General features: G+C 32.5%; 1 protein-coding gene across 1 annotated transcript; it reads right to left on the bottom strand.

Moving 5' to 3' along the window:
- Positions 1 to 1,881: 1,881 nt before the first annotated feature.
- On the bottom strand, positions 1,882 to 21,805 carry LOC143061841 (uncharacterized). The gene is made up of 7 exons (XM_076233780.1): positions 21,783 to 21,805; positions 20,150 to 20,261; positions 17,717 to 17,889; positions 14,697 to 14,896; positions 12,728 to 13,078; positions 10,704 to 10,787; positions 1,882 to 2,096 (listed from the first exon to the last, which is right to left on the bottom strand). The coding sequence occupies exons 1-7, from the start codon at positions 21,803 to 21,805 to the stop codon at positions 1,882 to 1,884; spliced, it is 1,158 nt and encodes a 385-aa protein (XP_076089895.1).
- Positions 21,806 to 22,016: the final 211 nt, after the last annotated feature.

Here is a 22,016-nt window from a genome sequence, read left to right as displayed (position 1 = left end):
TAGTTTGTAACCTGGATTAGTTTTTTCTCTATCGAATTATGAATTTTGAATTTTGAACAGCGGTATACTACTGTTGCCTTTATATGTCTCATCGGCACTCGTACCACATCTTCCTATATCTAATTATGAAACATCTGAAAGAGCACACACGTTACATTCATTCTTAAGCTGTTTACAAGACAAACAAATAGAATACCTACCCTTTAACGTTAGCGATATGTCTGTCGTATGTCTATTTGTTGTAATTTATTTAGAATCCATTTTATGATGAAATATGCCCATGAAAGCTTTGTTGAACTTCTTAAGGAATATCTATAATTGAACATCTACACCTTGTAAGCCTCGTGTGATTACTATTTCTTAAAAAAGATATTTACACACAACAGATTATATTTATGTTATAGTACAATATTTATAGCATATCTTTTTTATGATTTAAACATTAATAAACAGTTATGAAAACTAAGGTTCTATGTACTCTCGATATTATGAAAACATTATTTTTGTACTGCACAATGTCATGCTTTTCTCATTTTTTTTAATGATATTTGTGCTCTAAATCTGTTTCTTTATTTTGTACGAAAATGATTCATCTGATAGTTGTTATAGGCTGTCATATTTGTTTTTCGTAAATTGTTTGTCTTTCAATTTGACCGTTAGTTTTCTTGTTTCATTTTTTTAACATTTTTTCATGCCGGAGCCTTTTATTGCCGACTAGATTATACGGTATGTGAATTTCTAATTGTTGAAGACAACATTAACTAAAACAACAATCCAACAAATTGATTAAAAATATACACAATACCACCAATACCATATTCCATTGAAACTCTACTGATTTTTGTTTATTTAGTTCATTTCTCTTAAGTAATGGAACCATATGGAATAATTTAAGACACACACCTATATGAAAAAAACACCCCGTATAATTAATTAAATGATTATTTGCTTAAGGTATACTTACCGATTATAAGGCATAGGTACCTAAATGTCATTCAGTCAGATTTAAAGCAGGTACATATATTTCAACGCGAACATGTATGCTAATGTTTGGCTCTATGAAGTTAACAGTTCATTAGTCACAGTTAATAACATTCTTTAAAAACTATTTTTTTAATGTTTAAACTATCCTGGAAACTGTTTAAAATTTATTAAATTCAGTTAAATTTCTCAAAACCTTGCACATTATAATAAATACATATTTATGACTATTTTCAGTACTAACAGAAGACATATTTTATTTTGTTAAATTATACTAAATGATATAATTCTAACTTTTGAAATATTTTAAATCACAATGTACAAAAGTCAAATTTCTAGCCAACGATATATAAATCACTTGGCCAACTAGGTTTGTCAGTACCAGGGGAAAATTGAGTAATTGTATGAATGAACATATTAATGAATTATGAGTAAAAGCTGCATGTTAAACATTATCTATATCTATTCATGTAAAGCATAAGCTATATCTATTCATGTATAGCATATGCGATCTCTATATATGTATAGCATATGCTATATCTAATCATGTTAAGCATATGCTATATCTAATCATGTAAAACATATGCTATATCTAATCATGCTAAGCATATGCTATATCTAATCATGTTAAGCATATGCTATATTACTGTGGCAGATTTCTTAGTGATTGTAAAATAATCAATTTCAAAATAAGTGCAATGTTTTAAACTTGTAGATTGGGAAAATAATGAATACACATCATGACGCATGTATTACTTTAAAAAATTATGGATATTAGTTTTTATAATATAAATACAAAATATAAGATAACAAAAACAAACTCGAACAAAATCAACTATTTTTGTGTTGCAAGTACAATATATATATATATATATATTTAATTTCCAGATCAGGACGACTTTAACCATAGATATACGTACCGGAAGTTCCTGTATAATGACTTTCTCTTGTAGTTCTTGTATTTTGGGCAATTGCTGTTTGCTTATGTGTTACATTGACATATGGTCTAGAAGATTTTTGTGGTAAATCTGTAATTGTGCTGATTTTCTTGGTATTCATTTTTGTAGTTATACTCGTATGCATGGTTGATTTGGTACAACTTGTACCAATTGTTCCTAAAATGTAATAATTAGCCATTGCTGCACGGGTATGCGAAAACATATGGAAGTCACGATCAGAACTGTAACCATAAACAAACTTTTCTGAATATGAGGTCAGGCCTTGAAGTCATAAAACTTTGCTCAGTGCTCGGAGCACAAAAATCATGCTCGAAACATGACATCCAGCATTTTCATTGGTTGATTTTGAAGTATGAGTACAAAAAACTGACTCGAAAGTTTTATGGCCAATGGTCCAGGGCTTTGGTCATTGTTGAAAGCCGTATGGACTGGTGACCTTTAGTTGTTGATTTCTTTGTATTTTTTTTCTTGTGGAGGCATCAAATTTTCTTAGTTTCAAAACTTTAAGTTTAATCTAAAGATAGTGAAATTTGAAAATTCTCACTCCTTATAAAATATTTTCATCAAATTACAAAAATTGAAAAGTATATATGTAACACTTTCAAACGTGTCCATCCCCTTCAAAAGTGTCCGATTCCTCCAAACGTGTCCATATGATACAATGTTGCCCAAACGTGTCCGATTTTCGCATCCCCAAACGTGTCCGATTATTGTTATTTGCCCAAACGTGTCCACTTTTAAACGGCAGAAGGTCTCACGTCTATTAGCGTTAATACATGTATGTCAAAAAGGACATTGATAACGTTTACATCAGTTTAATAAAAGTTGATGGAGTGGTCATTTATTAAAATTAGTTTGATGGTTGTTAATGATTATCATAACTGAAATTTAATCTGTAACATATAAGTTAACTTTTGACTGAAATTACTTTTTGTGTTGCAAGTATTTCTTGCTCACTTAGAGCGAACATACAAATAATGTGAGTACAGTTGAATTAATCGTTTGCTATGTGAATCATTTTTTTATTTTACAGTTCTGGTATTTTTAATTAATTTTAGGTAACGAGCATTACCAAAGACACATGAACAAGAGACATAACGTCCAGTACCAAATATTACATTCGTTATTCGAACGGTATTATGTTAACAATATATTCTGTAGTTAGGTTCTATTTGCATACTGGGAATTTAAGATTTGGCCTTAATTTTTACTGTTATTTGTGATTAACACTAGTTGAGATTTTAGTCTAAAAAAAAACTAATGCAAGTAAAGACCAAATCGGATTTGTTTAAAAATTTATAACTTCAGTAAGAAGCAGGCAGCTACGTCAATATCTGTTATGTAATAGAAGCCGTTTTAAATAAAAGTTACGAAAATTTAAAAACAAAATGTTGCCTTCCAAATACAACTGATGGCCCATTATCAAAAGTGGAATGCTTCAAAGGTTTTTATGCGCAGATAAAAGCGCCTATAGCGGGTATTTAAAAAAAAAATTTTTTTATCTTTTAATGAAATAGCAAAAGATCGTAAAATGAGTATACAGTAACAATAAAAAATAAAATAAATAAAAACAAAGTACACGGATGCCCCACTCGCACTATCCTTTTCCATGTTCCATGGACCGTGAAATTGGGTAATTATCTAATTTGGCATTAAAATTAGAAAGATCATATCATAAGCAACAAGTGTACTAAGTTTCAAGTTGATTGGACTTCAGCTTCATCAAAAACTACCTTGACCAAAAACTTTAACCTGGACGGACGGACGGACGGACGAACGGAGCCACAGACCAGAAAACATAATGCCCCTCTACTATCGTAGGTGGGGCATAATTACCTACGTATTTATAGTATGGAAACGAAAGGTAGTCAAATCAGTAAAAGAAAACAAGCTTGAGATGGACACGTTATGGGGGACTGGACACGTTTGGGTGGGTATTAAAAATGGACACGTTTGGGCGTTTTATACAAATAAAAAGCTTTGGCGCACTTTTACAACTAGTATGAAAAAGAAGATGTGGTATTATTGCCAATGAGACACATGTTTTGCAGTTCATTTACGTCAATGTGGATACGTTTGGGCAAATCGGGCACGTTATGGGGGAAGGACACGTTTCTGAGTGTTACATTTTCAAATGTAGAAAATGGTTGATTAAACCTGGTTTTATAGCGCTAAACCTCTCACTTTGTTGACAGTCTCATTAAATTCCGTTATATTTACAATGATACGTGAACTAAACAGACATAACAAATAAAATAGTCAAAATATGGGTACAACAGTCACCATCGTGTAACAATTTTAAAAGGAACAATTTAAACAGAACACAGAAACATCAATCTACAAACACATTCATTGATTCGCGTGCCTGACGTCAGAAAATTTTATACATGAAATATTTTTGGCGTTCAATGTTTATACAAACACTTTTAAAATCTCACATGGGCAATGCCATCATACAGGGTTAAACAAACAAAAGTATGTAAGAATTAATTTCAGAAATAGACCAGGTGCATCGAAATGGCTAGAATCTCCTGTTATGCGTAGATACCTCGCAATAAAATCAACATTCAGACAAAATGTTAATTGGAAAATGGAGATAATTATCAAAATTACAAACTGAACGATTATTCTGGTATTTGAAGATCTAAGACTGAGAAAACTGCTGCATTAGATAACCAATTCATGATTACAACCGTAAAATAATATGGATCGTTTTAATTCGTTCCTTCCTATAAGGTTGCTCGGTAGCTTTTGTGTAAATAGCACATCAGGTGCACACCTCTGGTAAAATAATCGGCATAGTATAACAATGCCAACACATAACGTATTATTGAAATATGTAAAGGCATAAACTTGGGCTGATGGTGTGTGAATGGGAATGGAATGTTGACAATTGGAAAATTGAAATCATTACGTTTGTCACAGGTGATTCTAGTTTGAATTTGTCCATCTATGTCCAGATCGCGGAAAAGAACAGGTTACGAGGCAGACCATCTAGTTTCCATATTATGTTAAAGCTTAGGTTCAATGGGATTAATGAGATACAAGAACTCACTGGAAGTGTCAGGGCATCATCAATATGTCAGATAGTGTAATTCTAAAAAAATTTTGACGTTTTTTCTCATTGCACTTTTTTTTTTGTGCTGACATGAACTATCATTGATATTGTTATATTTATAAATTAACTGTTTACAAAATTTTGAATTTTTTGAAATACTAAGGCTTTTCTACCTCAGACATACATTACCTTAGCTGTACTTGGCAACACTTTTTTCTCAAAAGATTTTGGATCTCAAAGCTCTTCAACTTTGTACTTTATTTGACTTTTTTAAACTCTTTTGGATTCGAGCGTCACTGATGGGTCTTTTGTGGACGAAACGCGCGTATGGCGTATATATAAAATTAAGTCCTGGTATCTATGATGAGTTTATTTTGTTCGAATTCTTTTTCAAATGATTACCAAACATAATCCACCGACAGTCACACATCATGAAAAAAAATTGATGATCTAACATGTGGGAGATATTATGGACATAATTGTGCAAATCGTGATACAAGCATCAAATTTTGTATATGGGTGGACTAAATGGTAATTAAAAAAAATCAGCTGCTGGCCATAAAAAAAATTAATTATTTTTTCAAGATGGCCACCGGTCATGCTGCAAATGGCGATATTTCCAATTAGTTACATTTCGTAAATCTTTTGAAAGCTGTGTATAGGTATAATCCGATGTAAGTTTTGATAAAATTTAAATTACAGTTCCTTATGTACGAAAAACAATACTTGCATAAAGAAAAAACAGACTTCCGGTCCCAAAACGGCGGCAAAACGTGGAAAATGTCAATTTTTTTCATTTCTATCAACTTAACTAGTGATATCACTGGATTTGTTAAGTTCAAATGCATATATAGTTTGTTAAAAAGACAGGTTGCTTATCTTATAATTATCTGACAGTTACCAATACACAAACCTGTACACGAAAGGCCAGAACGGTAGCATTTACAGTTACCAACACAGCTGAATTTCTTGCATCCGCATTTCAAAAACATCATGACACAAGGATCAGCGGCCACCAAAGAAGTCCATTTTGGTTTCCAATTGTCATTTCTTTTTAACCCAACTCCTGTGTTCATGACTTGGTATGCGTACACGAACCTGTCGAATGCATAATTTCGGACAAGCCTAAACATGTCCACCTTGATATATATATGCTTCTCTTTTGATATGCTCCAGAAGATAAAATCGATTGCAAGGAATCAGCGACCTTATGATGCTATCCGCCTACCACAGGTAATGATAATGATTTTGTAGTAGGCTGAATAGCATCATAAGGCCGCTGTTTCCTTGCAAACGATTTTAATCGTGCCTCGTTAACATCAAACGGTTTCTTTACATGATGCAAACAAATACTTCTATGATGTTCATGTCTATGTCTTCCTACACCTCAGCGAAAAAAACGTCCGTTACATCTGAGAATACTTCCAATGTCTGCCAAGCTGACCTCTTCACTTTCCGATAAAATGCCGACACAGTGTCACACCAACTAAGTGCATGGAAGAAAGGAATAGCTGCTACGTTTACACGAGGACCAAACGCATTTGATATGACAAGTACTGGAAGCCATCGACAGTCTTCCTTCAAAAACCTATCCATAATTTGTCCACACCTAATATTGCGAGTACGGCAATTCCTAATACTACTACATCTATGTCAGTACTACTTAAAATTACTTTTTACAACCATTAATAGCAGCATGTTTATCATGGACAATCATTTGTGTATCATCCTTTTCATGGTTACAAGGGGAAAGCTAGGAAGTATCCCTATTGAAATTGCAAAGAATGTTTTCACCTTGAGTAGCATAAGCAGTTTCATTATTCTATTAAGAAGCAATTCTGTCATAAAGACACTTTACCAATTCTGCTTTGTTGTCATCTTCACAGAGAAAACTTCTCAAAACCCTTGGCCTTCTACCAGAACCAACAACTTTTAATCTAGCACCAGTACTTTATATGGAAACGTTCTTTTTCATCTTGTTAAAAAAGCAGATTTTCCTTCGTTTCACATTTGCTTCAAAAGATCATGCTGTTTGGAGTCCACTATCTTGGAGTTTATATACATATCTTTACATTTTGAATCTACAACTTCCTTAAGAGTACATTTTGTACAAATCTGACGACTATTCTAGAAATGGATTTCCAAACTCGTTCATCACTTTAGAAAGCCTTTATTGTTTTTTGAAGAAATCCTTTTGTTTTCGTAATGTCTTCATGATGTCGTTCATCTGTCGCAGAAAGAATCAACCCACTAAATCTTTCAAATTCATCTACCAGTCTACTAATTATAACTTCTGGTCCAACTACCATCAATCGTCTCGACGGTATCTTCGATTAAACGTATGGTACCAAAATCGCCGTTCACGACTCATTATTTTGTGTTTGTGCCTGATAAATTGTAAAAATCAGGTTGCTGGTCTTACATACAATAACAATTACCATTAGCAATTTCATTACCACATGTGGGTGATGTTCGTGAAGGGAAGACATATCTTGGAGATGGCTCGGTAACCATCGAGCATAATTTACACGATCAAAACCAAGAGTGGTATCATGCTTGATATGGACTGTATGTAAGGTACGAGATCTGACTCGTGCAGTGAGCGTACTACCGAAGGCACATCAAGTTCTTAATTCATTATTGAACGCCAGAAATTAAACTGTGGTCGATATGACTCTCTTCCTTACACCCGTTGATCACATACTTGAACTTCACATAGTCATGAACCATATTTTCTGTGTTTACGCTGTCATAACGGCTGGCATTATCAATTCAAGCAAACCACATGCAGTTATCTGATGGCCGTGTCTATTCATAATTACATTTGAACATACATGAAAGGCATCTGCCATTCCAGGTGTTGCTATATCGGCTTCAGTGAGGACACCTGCCCATCCACTATCACGCAATATATCACTCAGAATTTTAAAACAAGCCATTTTAATGTACAATCCACCAAACATGACGATACAATTATGTTCTTACAAATCTGGCCATTCCAACTAACAATGCTTCACCAATACCAAAGGGTTTATCTGCAGCTATAATTGATGTTTGCCAGATATTTAGAAAGTTAACCACCTTTTTTACCTTATCCATGGAATGCTTAGAAGAATGAATGACGACCAAGATATGTTTAAGAAATTCAAATTCTCATCTGTTACACGAACTACGATTTCCATCATTGTGCCCTTGTAATGCGTGTAATTCGTTCTTATTTATAAATACAGTAAAACCTGTATAAACCGGCCGGCTACGGGACTATGAAAAAGGGCCGGTTTGGACAGTGAGTCGGTTTATTCAGGTTTCCGTTTTGACCGGAAGTTAATGACATTTTGCATGTAAAAGTTCTCTCTGATTGTAAATTATATCTGATAAATTAAAATACTTTCACTTCGTTTTTCATTGTTTGCATTTGCATCATAATGCTCGCGTTGTTTGGATTGTAAGACGATAGTTTCGATTTACTTCCATGATCAATAATTTGAAATGTTGGAATGGCCGATTAAAAAGCCAGAATATTATCAAACGTAATTTCATCACTTTCGAAACGTTGTCGTACAGTGTACAATATCCATTGATTGTTGTCATCCGGGTGTTTTTCATTATCAAGGTCATTTGTTTAGGGGTTCACAACAGGGAACCCAGGATTTCGAAATCACGATGTGAATTTCTTACTCCGCGATTTTAATTTGTTTATCCAAGTTAAAACGGAAGTTCAATCCGAGATATATTCGGTGTTTGTTTTCGTTTAATTGACACGTTTATAATGTTTTAATAAATAATACAGCTCACTACTGTACGATTTTAGGTTCACAGTTTGACACCTGACTAATTGATTATCACGAAAAGCCATATTGTATAAACAAATATGTTTTGATTGCATATCGATCATTGAAATTAATTAGACAAACCGGTTTTGACAGGTACTTATTAATGTAATTAAGAGTATTGGGACTTCATAATTAGAACGGAATTCGGAATACACAGGGTCCGGTTTACAAAGGGTATTTTAACAAAGACTTTGAATGGAAAAATATGGGACTTTCATTTTCGGCCGGAATGGACAGAAAACCGGTTTATTCAGGGTCCGGTTTAATCAGGTTTGACTGTAGTTTGCGCATGTGCGAAATTGTTAAACGCATGTGTATCATAATCTTTAAAAAATGACATTAAACAAATTCATAACATCATTAAAAATTCAAAAGCGCTAAACAAGTATAAATAGTTCAAATGTTTGTGTGTGAATTTTGTGACATTTTCATGCATGCACAAACCCAGAACATGTCAAATATTCATTTTTCTTGTATATACGTCACATGTACAGAAGGTATTCACAAAACCTGATATTATTTTTTTACTCAAAGAAGGTCAAAGAAAACGTTTTCTAGAAAAATAGGTATTTCAATCTGTAAAAACAGTCATTTTAGTAAAGGTTGTGGCCATCTTGAAAAATGTGGGTTTTTTTTATGGCCAGCAGTTTTTTCTTAAAAAGTTATAATTATGATGCTTCGTGCTAATTTTCATGCTTGTATTATTTGCACAATTCCATTGATTTTGCTTGCTAATAATACACTCTCGAATGATAATCAGAAGCTTCTCTAGCATACATCGTGTTGCTCATATAAGAACAGATTGGGGGATAATTCTTATTAGATTATGTCACGCTTTAGTGAAACAGGAAGGAATTATGGTTACGAAAAATTGAAACATATCCATCGCATCTTTACCCTTCGGATCTGTGCACTATTCCGGGGCACCCGGTTAAGGTGGGATTCGTGTCAGTTTTCGTTGTTTTGTTTTGTATACTGTTGTTTCTCTTATTATCATTTGTTTTCCTTTTTTGGCATGAAATTGTCAGTTTATTATTATTTGAAAATTACAATATTGAAAAAGATCAAACTTGAATTGTAAAAGTAAGTATTCGCAAGTGTTTGCATGCAACTTAATATTTCATTTTCATTTATACAAAAAAGAATGAATATGCAGAGTTAAAAAGACCAAATTGTTGTTTTCAATAAATTATATAATAAGTTATCAAAGGTACCAGGCTTATAATTTTTTACGCCAGAAGCGCGTTAGGACTCATCAGCGACGCTCAGTTCAAACAGTTAAAAAGCCTAACAAGTATAATATTGAAGAGCATTGCGGACCAAAAATTCAAAAAAGTTGTGCCTAATACGCATATGGCTAAGGTAAACTACGCCTGGCCATGAGTCAGTTTTTTTGTACTCATACTAAAAAAAATCAACCAATCAAAATGCTGGATTTCATGTTTCGAGCTTGATTTTTTCTGCTCCGAGCACTGATCAAAGTTTATGAATTCAACACCTGGGATAAAAATTTGTTAGTATTTCGAATAATAACATTAACGGTACCAATTTCCTGCACCAGATACGCATTTCGACAATACATGTCCCTTCAGTGATGCTCGTAGCCAAAGTATTTGAAATCCAAAGCTAAAAGTATAGCCAAATCCGTGAAAGGAATCAGATATTTGCATGAGGGAGAAGCATTCCTTAATTTATTATAATTTCTAACATTTTGTAACAGCAAATTTTAATAACACAGAAATTCTTGATTTTTATGCCAGTACTTTGGTACTGGCTACTGGGCTGGTGATAGCCTCGGGTACTAACAGTCCACCAGCAGAGGAATAATTCATACTTTTGCAAACAGTAAATTTATGAGTTATAATACATTACCATCATTACAACAGCAGTAATAGTTCTGTTTACTCTTTCCATATCTCACACAAGTTCCTTTAAAATCACATCCATCAAAATATGCTGTAATAGCAAAAACTTATTATATTAGAATAGGCATGCAAATTTCATTTATCTTATAGCTTGCTAGTGCTAGTGCTTTTGTTTTTGTTATCTTTGTTAATTAAAACACATTTCATGTAATAAAGTAACAATACTCGACAAAAAATGCGTACTCTAATCAGTTTCATTCGGTTATATATTTGATATATAGTAAATAACATTGAGAAAGGAATTTGGGAATGTGTCAAAGCGACAACAACCCGACCATAGAGCAGACAACAGCCGAAGACCACCAATGTGTCTTCAATGTAGCGAGAAACTCCCGCACCCGTAGGTGTCCTTCAGCTGGCCCCTTAAAACATATATATATATACTAGTTCAGTGATAACGGACGTCATATTAAACTCCGAATTATACACAAGACAAGACTAGATAGTATAATTATAACCTTGAATTTGTAAGGGACATACGTGGATCAATTTTAGACTTGCTAGATTTATAATCAATACAATAGTTAAAAAAAAACTAAAAATTTGATTAAAATCTGCGGGTAGCTTAAGTTTCGATTTTATATATATATATGTTTTGTTCAAGTTTTGCCCATTAGTTCCTGCAGTAAAATATATTGAAAGTATGACGGCCATAGTTATCTGATAAAACTGTAAGCGCACAAATAAAGAACTAATGGAGACCTGTGCATTCCACAGAAAAGAAGGAGCCGACAACCATTATCAGAGAAAAGTTCTATCATCATAAATTGTGATATAAGTGCCGTGTAAGGAAACAAAGATTTAATGGAAGGAGATAAATTACAAACATATCTAAAATTGTTCGAGAGTCTTTGGTTATAAACGTGTCTTTATGTGTTCCTTTGATCTTAAGCTTGTTAGACCTATTTTTTGAATACATTAGTTTTGTAAAGCAAAGGCTTCATTGACAAGTTGAAAGCATATCATCTAAGGGTCCAGTCTGTTGATTGATGTTCGAAATGCAACTATGTGTCAGCTTTTTCATAAAAAAAAAAAATCATCAATATTTGTAATTCACGCTTACCCACAACTCACTTCGACCAAGAATCATTATAGGCAAAACTTTAAGGAATTTTGGACCTCAATGCTCTTCAACTTCGTACTTTATTTGACCTTTTTAACTTTTTTTAGATTCGAGCGTCACTAATTAGTCTTTTTTAGACGAAACGCGCGTCCGGCGAAAATACAAATTTTATCTTGGTATCTATGAAGAGTTTATTGTCGGTTAGTCTGAATAAACACTTCGGAGCTTCATTTTCTAAATATATTTTTATAATGTCAGCCAACTTTACAGAGTCGTATGTGGCTTTTTTCTACTCGGATCGCTGAAAATACAAGTTTCGGACTTAAATATATCTATCGTGTGGATGTAAGATATACTTCTACAAATGTTTATAATCAAGATATTATGGTTTCTGATCTTCATATTTAGAAATAACAATAAGTATTTAGGCAAGCTTGTAGCTTTAAGGGGGATACAAAAACAAACATGAACTAACGACCATGTTTTCCTCATATGTCATATAATTACTACGATAAATTAGAGCATTTGGACTTCCTTTTTAAAATCACATAACAAGTATTGTTGTATTTATCTAAGTTACTGGAAAAAAAAACTTGAAGACAACTTGAAATTTTTACGGTGATACACAGCTTGGGTTGGTGTTTCTTAAACTGCTTTTATGCACTGATGCATCATGTTGTTAGTTTTTATTAGTTTGTCAGTTCTTCTATATAGGTAATAGCTACATCAACAGCCAGGCCTTTGTTTTGGTTTTGTAGCACTCAAGTAAATGTTAAAACGGTTGCTTATGCTGATAAGGGTCGCAGGGATGCAGTCATTATGACACAAGGTGAATGTAGTTTTCATTGAAAACACATTAAAAAATGATTAAAGATAGAAAAAATAACAATTGGCAACAATTATCATACCTTTTTTCAAACTCAGAGGATCAACAATACAGGTGAGTTTTCCACCATCTGCTTTGTATAAAGATAACTGTCCAATCATACCAGATGTACTTATTTTCCTGGTTTCTAAGGAAATCTTTGTTAAATTGTGACCTTCATATAAAAATGATGTCTCCACTTGCAAAGATAATGCTTTACTCAAATTTGAATATGTCCCAGATACTTGGACTGTGATGTTCCTAAAGGAAACAGTTGCAACAAAATTCAGTGTATGTTTAGATTTTGTGGCATTCAAGAAGAACGGATAGCTGTGTTGTTTATTGTCACATGAATACATTCCTTCCCATTCACTTGTTGAAAACTCTGTTTTATCTGTAGAGTCAATAAGAAAATATTACAAATAAATGGTATCGAATATGAACACACACAAAATAGCATATTAAATGTCAAGATGATTCATCTGGCTAGTCATCGGTATACATGTCCTTCTATGAAGGGTGTTCATACTCACATGTTACTGCACAAATCACCATTTTATCTATAGGGTTGGTTCAAATAATTATATGAACACAGATGCTTTCTGCAGTGTTTCCAAAAAATATTAACTTAACCAAATTGACATTTCTATCAATTTTATTTCAAATCTCTGCGGACAATTTAAGACATTCCAAAGGATGATCGCCGTTATAATTATCATTAAAATCAAATCATCTATCAGTGTCATCAAACGCGTATACAAAAGAACTGAGTGTTTGATATGTGACGAATAACTGGCCACTTCATTGATGAGTTTATCCCAAAGCTCCTGTCTATAGATGGACTGGTCTTAAATGAACGAACTTCTTAAACCCCGCCCTGTCAAGTGAAATGAATCTAGTAATACAAATCAACCAATATCAGTCCTGATTTTTATAGGAGTTTGTGTCGCTCAGCTTGGTTTTGTCTTTTGTTTTTTTTATCTTTTGTATAAGTCATGTCATCTTCAGTTCTACATACGCTTATGCGCTTTAAATATGCACTTTGGTATTTCACCTTTGTAAATGTACTTCATGATCTTCAGTAACTCGTGTTTTTGGTAGTTTTGATAAACGGAAGAGAACTGATTTTGTCCATTACTAACTGACTTAAAAGAGCGACGAAAGATACCAGAGGAACGGTCAAACTCATTTATCGAAAATAAACTGTTAATAGTTTTAATGGAACTGGAACAGTAAAATAAACATTTGTGTCTTTTTTTTTCTGTTTAATTTCATGTATAAAAAACAGGTAAATATTATGAGTCAGGCAAGCAACTATCCTTGGTAGTTTTAGTTTTATTCGTGAGTGGTATTAAGTGGCTTGTTTTACTTTCATTACTCATCATTACTATCTTTTTGAAAAAAGTTTTCATGCTTAGGGAAAAAAAATAAACTCATCATAGATACCAGGATTGAAATTTTATATATACGCCAGACGCGCGTTTAGTCTACAAAAGACTCATCAGTGACGCTCAAATAAAAAATGTTAAAAAGGTTAATTAAAGTACGAAGTTGAAGAGCACTGAGGACCAAAAATTCCTAAAAGTTTGTGCCAAATACAGCTAAGGTAACTATTCCTGAGGTAGAAAAGCCTTAGTACTTAAATAAATCCAAGTTTTGTTAACAGTTAGTTTATAATTATGAACATATCAATGATAACTCAAGTCAACACAGAAGTGCTGACTACTGGGCTGGTGATACCTTGGGGGAATTAAAACTCCACCAGCAGAGGTAGAACGATTTCCACAAGTTTGTATATTTTCTCTTATGTATTCAGACATTGCAAACTAACATTTATGGTTTCAGTTTAAGCCGATTAACAGTAAAACAAAAATAAAAAGTATACATTTAAATAATTATCAAACGACCAATGCTTTTGATGGGTTTTTTTAAAATTGATTGTTGCTAGCTTTGAAAGGTCTAAAAGTCCACACCTTACAACCAGGTCAACACAGTTCCTAAAGTCAACTTACTTGTGTATACACTACAGTCGACATCACTGCCTGGAACCTGATCTGTACAGTCTGTCCCCCTCCATCCACTCATACACACTTTGTTCCCCTGATGGTCACATGAGTAATGACCTTCGCATTTGTTTGTCGGAACACATTTGATGGAACAATCACCTCCATAGTAGTTTGGATCACAAAATACTAACATAGAAAACTTCAAACTGTAAAATAAAACATAACTAAATACACAAAAATGTGAATCAACTTTGTATTTTCGCCGAGCTGTCTTATTTAAAAAAAAAGTACCATATATCTCTTATTTAATATATGATCATACATATGTTTGTTAATATACATTTTCGGAAAGTGTTTTAAACTTTTATGTTAATATACATTTATGATGACATTTACATATAATGCTAGAGTGGTCATTTAATGTCAAGTGTACAATGTTAACAAATTGAAAACCGAATGACGGGACATCCTTTATAAATTGTCCGTTTTTCGCTGTATTTGCTGGCGTTTATAGGTGTCATGAGAGGATATCTATAAGAATATATTTTATCTGCCAGTAAAACTATTCCTTAAGAAAGTCAAGCTCCGCATATCTACCAATTGACCTTATAATTGCAAACTGTTGAGCGTCATTTTGATGTCCCAAAAAAACACAAAGTTTGGTCAAACCCAAAGATGATGTCACCACTTCCGCTGCACAAAAGTCAGGCTGATGACATACGAGAGAGTGTCATGTTAGAAATGTCATCCGGTGATAATCCACACACCACAAAAAAAAAAAAAAAAAAAAAAACAGCTGAAAAAGATGGCAGGCTACAAATACGTCCTGCAGTGAAAGAGGATTGCGTCCATCATACATGTCATGCAGTGGAAGAGGATGGCGGCCATCATAAATGCCCTGCAGTGAAAGAGGATCTTGAGGAGTGCAACTACCTGACAAGCAGCAGTCCGGACCTAGTGTGTCTAAGAAAAAGAAAGCACAGCATTAAAAAGCAACTTTGATGCAGCCTGTAAAAAAAATCAGCTTCCCTGAAAAAAATTATGACAAAAAAAAAAGCATTGGGAGTTAGCTCCTCGTCTGATTCAGACGAATAAAAACAGTGCTTGCTTATAAAAATGGTGAAAAATAGCAGATTTTCATCAAAATTATCTCTCATTGTTTTCATTTATTAAGCATGTAGACATATTTTCGAGACATTATGTATTTTGAGATGACCCACTGGTAAGTTTACCTGTAAGTTTCGGAAAACTTCTTATAACCATTAACAGACATTCAATTTCTTCTGGTGTTTACTTTTATGGACACATGTCAATCTCATTTTAAAGCATACACGACGTTTTCATGAAGTTGACTACGGATCGTATTCACATCGTGTCATACATTACAAGGTTATTTCATGACAACGTAAATAAATTGAGTTTTTCAAACTGACATTACTTAATGTGTTCATTTAAAAGAGGGACGAAAGATACCAAAGGTAAAGTCAAACTCATAAATCGAAAATAAACTGACAACGCCATGTCTAAAAATGAAAAAGACAAACAGTCCAACAACAGTACACACGAGACAACATAGAAAACTAAAGAATAAGCAACACGAACCAAACCAAAATTTAGGGGTGATCTCATGTGCTCCGGAAGGGTAAGCAGATCCTGCTCCACATGTGGCACCCGTCGTGTTGCTTATGTGATAATAAATCCGGTAAATAGTCTAATTCGGTAGGTCACATTCATGAAAAGGAAGGGGATTGTAGTTACGACGGAAGGAACATATCCGATATCATTTGTGAAACGGTCAACCAACTCGTGATGACGTCCGTAAAATTTACGAAGGGATGATTTCAACTTCACCATTTAGAACACTTGGTTTAATAGCTTCCTTGTGAGCAGCAACCCTCTATCAAGAAAATCATGATAGGAAATGTAAGTACGGGAATATCGTATTAATTGGATGATATATACCCCATATGCAGGTGCTACTGGAATGTTGCTACTTAGAAATGGAAAGTTCACAATTGGTATAGTGAAACCATCTCTTTTGTTGTAAAGTTTTGTTTTCAACCGACCCTCATTGTCAATTTCTAAATGTAAGTCAAGATACGAGGTCGACTTAACTGTAGTCACCAAATTTTGAATTATTTAGTGAAAGAACATTATCTATATAGCGGAAATTTAAAAAGGAGGTGTCGTAAATTATTAATTTAATCAAATAACACAGAGTCACACTCAACATAGTCACCAAATTTTGAATTATTTAGTGAAAGAACATTATCTATATAGCGGAAATTTAAAAAGGAGGTGTCGAAAATTAATAATTTAATCAAAGAACACAGAGTCACAGTTAAAGGATATTGCTAGCTTCTTATCTTTCTTCATAAAAAGTTCCTGTATTGAGTCAGCCTCATAATAATAAAAAAAAACCAGTCAGCAAGAAGAGGGACACAATTTATTCCTATTGGAATACCGACAGTCTGTTGAAAAACACGTCCTCCGAACGTAACAAATTTATTTTTCGCTATTTGATGTGAATCCTTTGAATATATTTTTTTGTGTGACTTTCATATCATGATTCTAGCTTGAGATAGAAAAGTATTGCTAGTATTTAAGGAAGCATAGAGATTAACGTATTTTTCTCAGAATGTATAACGTCATGAATATACGTCATTTCTATAGAGCAACCACCAGTAGCTCCTGCATACAGAATGTTTATCTCCATATTCCAAGGATTTTCTTCCTGTCACGATTTCCTCGATAGATGGTTTATCCTTTCATGGAAGCAATTTACCAAGATTTTATGCATTTACATAAGTCTCCCAATATGGCTGAAATCATTTAATATATTCAGTTTTTGAATTTTATCATTGGGTCAACTACTATTGGTTATTCATGATAATGTCTGCTTTTAAAATATTCTTATGAACAAACAGTGACATATATAAAGAGTAACTTCACACGGCCAAACATGGCTTAACCAGTTCCACAATCAAACAATATATATGCTAAACAGAGCCTATATCCCTAATCACCTTGTAGGATTATTACTTCTTGTACCAATAAGATTGAAGTTATCTGCCGTAGTGCTGGTCTGATTGAATCCTGCCTTTGTTGAATTATATGTCATATAGAAATGATCAATTAAGACATTCGTTTTGTCATCTGTATTAGAGTCCAATACCACAATATTGATAGGTGCTTCTCCCTGAAATGAATTTGTATTTATATAACAGATTTTCAATATCCCCCTTGTTGCACATATTTTATCTGTAGCATCTTAGTTTATATTTCTGAAGGGCATGAACACTTCTTTATTTCCTGATCCGTACTGATTTTTAACAATGTCCGAGATATGCTTATATAAACCTTACTTGACTTGTATAAACGTGCGTAAATAAGTACTTTAAAATTTATATTCAAAATATTTTTTTCAAACTGAAAACACATGATTTGTAAAGCTTCTCCAATATCGCAATTACAATACTAAGTAATGAAAATAATCTGAATATTTGAGGGAATTCGGTTAAAAGTATGATCTGGCAAATCAATTCTGTCATACAATTTATCCTGCAATCAGCCATCTATTGTACAAATAACAGGTATACAAATATTTTTTTGCTTTATTTGTACATGTACAAAAAAGTCTCCTGTAACCCCGCTTCATGTTGAGCACAGGGTTATGGGGTTTTTCTTTTGTGAACCAGTTCATTTACAGTGTCCTCTTCGCGGTCCGTGTTTAAACTGTCGATTTCTTTGAAACACTAGAAACAATGATTAACACGTGACAACGACCGTTTCCAGTGCTGGGTGTAAATTGCATGATAAAAACAATATAAGAAAATTGTCGGAAAATATAAAATGTATTTGTACTCACTACGAAACTGTTTCTAAAGCTCATACAAATAAGTTTTATTTTTTCCGACAATGTACATATATTGTATATTTATATCTTAAATAAAACAGTGAAAATTCTTATTAATATCCAGTTTGAATCTTTATCAACATATCTACTCATTGATGTGAACATTAATGCAAATACAAATAATTAAGGTAAACTGATTTTACTGCAAAGGATATATACAAGATACAAATGCATGTATGCTTACCTTTTTAGATTAGAATTTTCAAAAAATGTTTAATCATAAAACATTTGTATTATTAAGTTTTGATTGTTAATATTTTATACATTTCAGTATATAAGAAAGACATAAATCACAATTACTCTAATTGTTAATAGACAATCACCTGTTTTTTTAAAGTTTTGAATATTCTTTTTTGACTTTCAACTTAAAAGTTGCCAAATAACGCAACATAAATTTACCGCTGTTCAATAGTTGTATTTATCTTAGGCAAAAAACAATCCGGGTAAAACACTAAAACCGAGGGAATAATTTGGTAGTCTTAGATCTTTAAAAACAATGATATTCGTCCTATTTCCGGTTTATTTTGAACGGGCATTAGCTACGAGACATAACAAAAAATTAAATTGTGATTGTTTTTTAAATGATAAATGATTTTCAAAAGGTGAAATGAAAATTCACTTAAAGCAGACAGTATAATTCAATTTTATCAACATAATCAAAGAAATATTCTTGATACAAGTGAATTATCAACCTCGTTTAATCCGTATTCATATGACCTTCAATTAAACCCTTTAGCTAGATATATTTACCAATGGTTTCGATATGTTCAGTTATTAAAAGGAGAATAATTTCAATATTAGAGATGAATCAAGGGTTAACTATTTGATTGACTGAACAAAATATGTTGTCAATAAAGAATTCCAGCTCCTCTGCGACGCATTTTGTTTAACTTTTTTGTCCACTATTAACATAATATGCCGTTTTGTTTCCCAAAAGTAATAAATGTATACCATTTTATGCTGAAAAGCATTGGGGATTATTTCTTTTCGAAGATATTCTCAATTTCTCATGGGAAAAGATGGTATACAGGGTTGAAAAATCAAAAGTGTTCAAAGAATTTTTTTCAGAGAAAGATAGAGATATTAAAATTATCTAGTATTCTTTTCATTTCTTTTAGAAACGGACCTTATTCTAGTGTCAACATTGAATGTGAACAGACCGAAAAGACTGCAACTACGTGTACAAAATCAAGACGAACTTTTATTAAAATGGAGTAAAAAATATTATCTTATCAGGCACTGAACACAAAATGCATTCTCAAACATCAAAGTTACCATGAACAAAATACTTTCAAGATTTTGTACTATTACTGTAATAAAGTATTAAAAAATAACTTTATTTATGATGTTTAGACGAGGATTAATTATGCATTTATGATCAATTTGGTAATATATAACAGTCTCATATGATTATAGAATAATAATGCAAATAACAATTTGATTTGCAACCTGCGTTGTAAACAGAATAAATTTCATTCTTTTATAGTGTGTACACATTTATAATTTGTTGACTACTTTGTAAAGAATTGTGAAAATCACATACCTTCCAAGTATCAAATACAAACTGTACATGTTGTTGATTCTGGTCAAACTTGACAACATTTTTATCTGAAGTTATTATTTCGGAAGACTGCAAGCATTTGCTTATATTCAAACTGAAATACAATAGAAAAAATACTTTATCACAGGATAAAAACTTTTAAAAGTATGCATTTGCCGAAATCCCAGTTTTGATTGTTATGATAAAGACATTTATATAAATATCTCGTCACAATTTAAGATTGTTGTATGTGTTTGATGGGTCAACTATTATAGTCACATATGATTTGCTCCCAAAGTAAAATTGTGTTAGTTAAAGCAAGAACTCATTAAACAAAGGAAAACAAGATGAATACTAAAGACCTTTTTTGGAAATATATGCAACACTGGTACATCCAACATCACTCGATGTTCCTGTTATTAGTTCCTCTGTTTAGCTCTAATTATTGATAAAAAATGATAATACTCGTGCCCTAAGCTATTTTTAGGATTTAACTTCATTAGGAACAATGCTGTTGCATGGTAGTGTGTTGATTTTACAAAACCATATGTTCTAGTATATTTCCGAAATTGGACAACTCGTCAATGAATATATTGTTGTCATCCATATATTAATTTCTAGATTATTTTTTTTATTTTGCATTTGAATGTCTTTTGTTTTGACGTAGAAAAAAAACCCGTTGATACAATGTAATAGTGCGGGAGTTACAACGTCGCATTTTACCGATGATATCTAGGGTTGACGTCAGCGCGGGAGACTTAGCCTTATGTTCCGAATATATATGAAATAAGAATATGTAGCCCTTTTCACAAAAAATCTTAAGTGTTAAATTTATCGTAAGTCTAAAATATTTCTTGACAATTCAACTAAATATTTTTATCGTAAGATTAATTTTACACTTAAGATTTTTTTTAAAAGGGCTACTGTAAAAGAACTCAAAATACAACAAAATATGTGCCTTATTGACTTATGCTTGTATCATAGGCCGGAATTTTGAATTTGTTATAAAGGAGATCAAGTTAATGCTTCATAATAATCATTGCTTAAAATACAAAGCATATAAAGATGTCTGCAGTTACTAGAACCAAACTTATAGTACTAATAAAACGGAAAAACATCAAACGAAAGGGAAGACCACTGTCATATTCCTGGTTTAGTACAATTATTTCCTAATGACGAAAATGATAGATTAAATCAGCTATTATAGCTAGCTAAACCTCTTACTTGTATAAAAGTCGCCTATTATTTTGACAACAGTTTGAGAGCAAACAAAAAAAACCACATAAAATGTCAAAATGTCAAAAAACTGTTAATATTCTAATCAATATAAAACAAATAACTGTCAAAACAAATAAAAAATGGCAGAAAGACATTCTATAGACAAAATAAATAAGCAAAAATGAAAAACAAGAAAACACAATTGACAATAGCACAATAAAACAATATTGGAAAGTATAAGTACCGAACCACGTACTTGAGATGATCAAATAATTTGTTGGAACGTGATTTATACATTTAACTCCATTTGCAACAATAATTTCTCATATAAGTCAACTATATTTGATGTATTCATACCGTTGTCTTTTTCAATTTTTAACTTAAATGACTATATTACTTTCCGAACCAACTAACTTACATCAAGTTATAACAGCTAGACATTAATACCCATCTTTCGAAGTCTTTTTTACTAGATCTTAGAACTTTTCATTTGAAAAAGATCTTTGTTTGTTTTGTTTGTATTTACAGAATACTTACGGATACAAACTGTCCAAAAAACATATCCTAAATAAGTGATCACAAGTTCCTATAGTACAACCAGGAGTATTAACAGGTGAATCACAACAGTCTCCTTTAGCATCAGTCCCTGTAG

This window comes from Mytilus galloprovincialis, chromosome 1 (genome assembly GCF_965363235.1).
Source record: "Mytilus galloprovincialis chromosome 1, xbMytGall1.hap1.1, whole genome shotgun sequence".
In the NCBI taxonomy this organism is placed as follows: Eukaryota; Metazoa; Mollusca; class Bivalvia; order Mytilida; family Mytilidae; genus Mytilus; species Mytilus galloprovincialis.
Note: the sequence above shows the minus strand (reverse complement) of the source record. Positions and strands in the feature narration are given on the sequence as shown.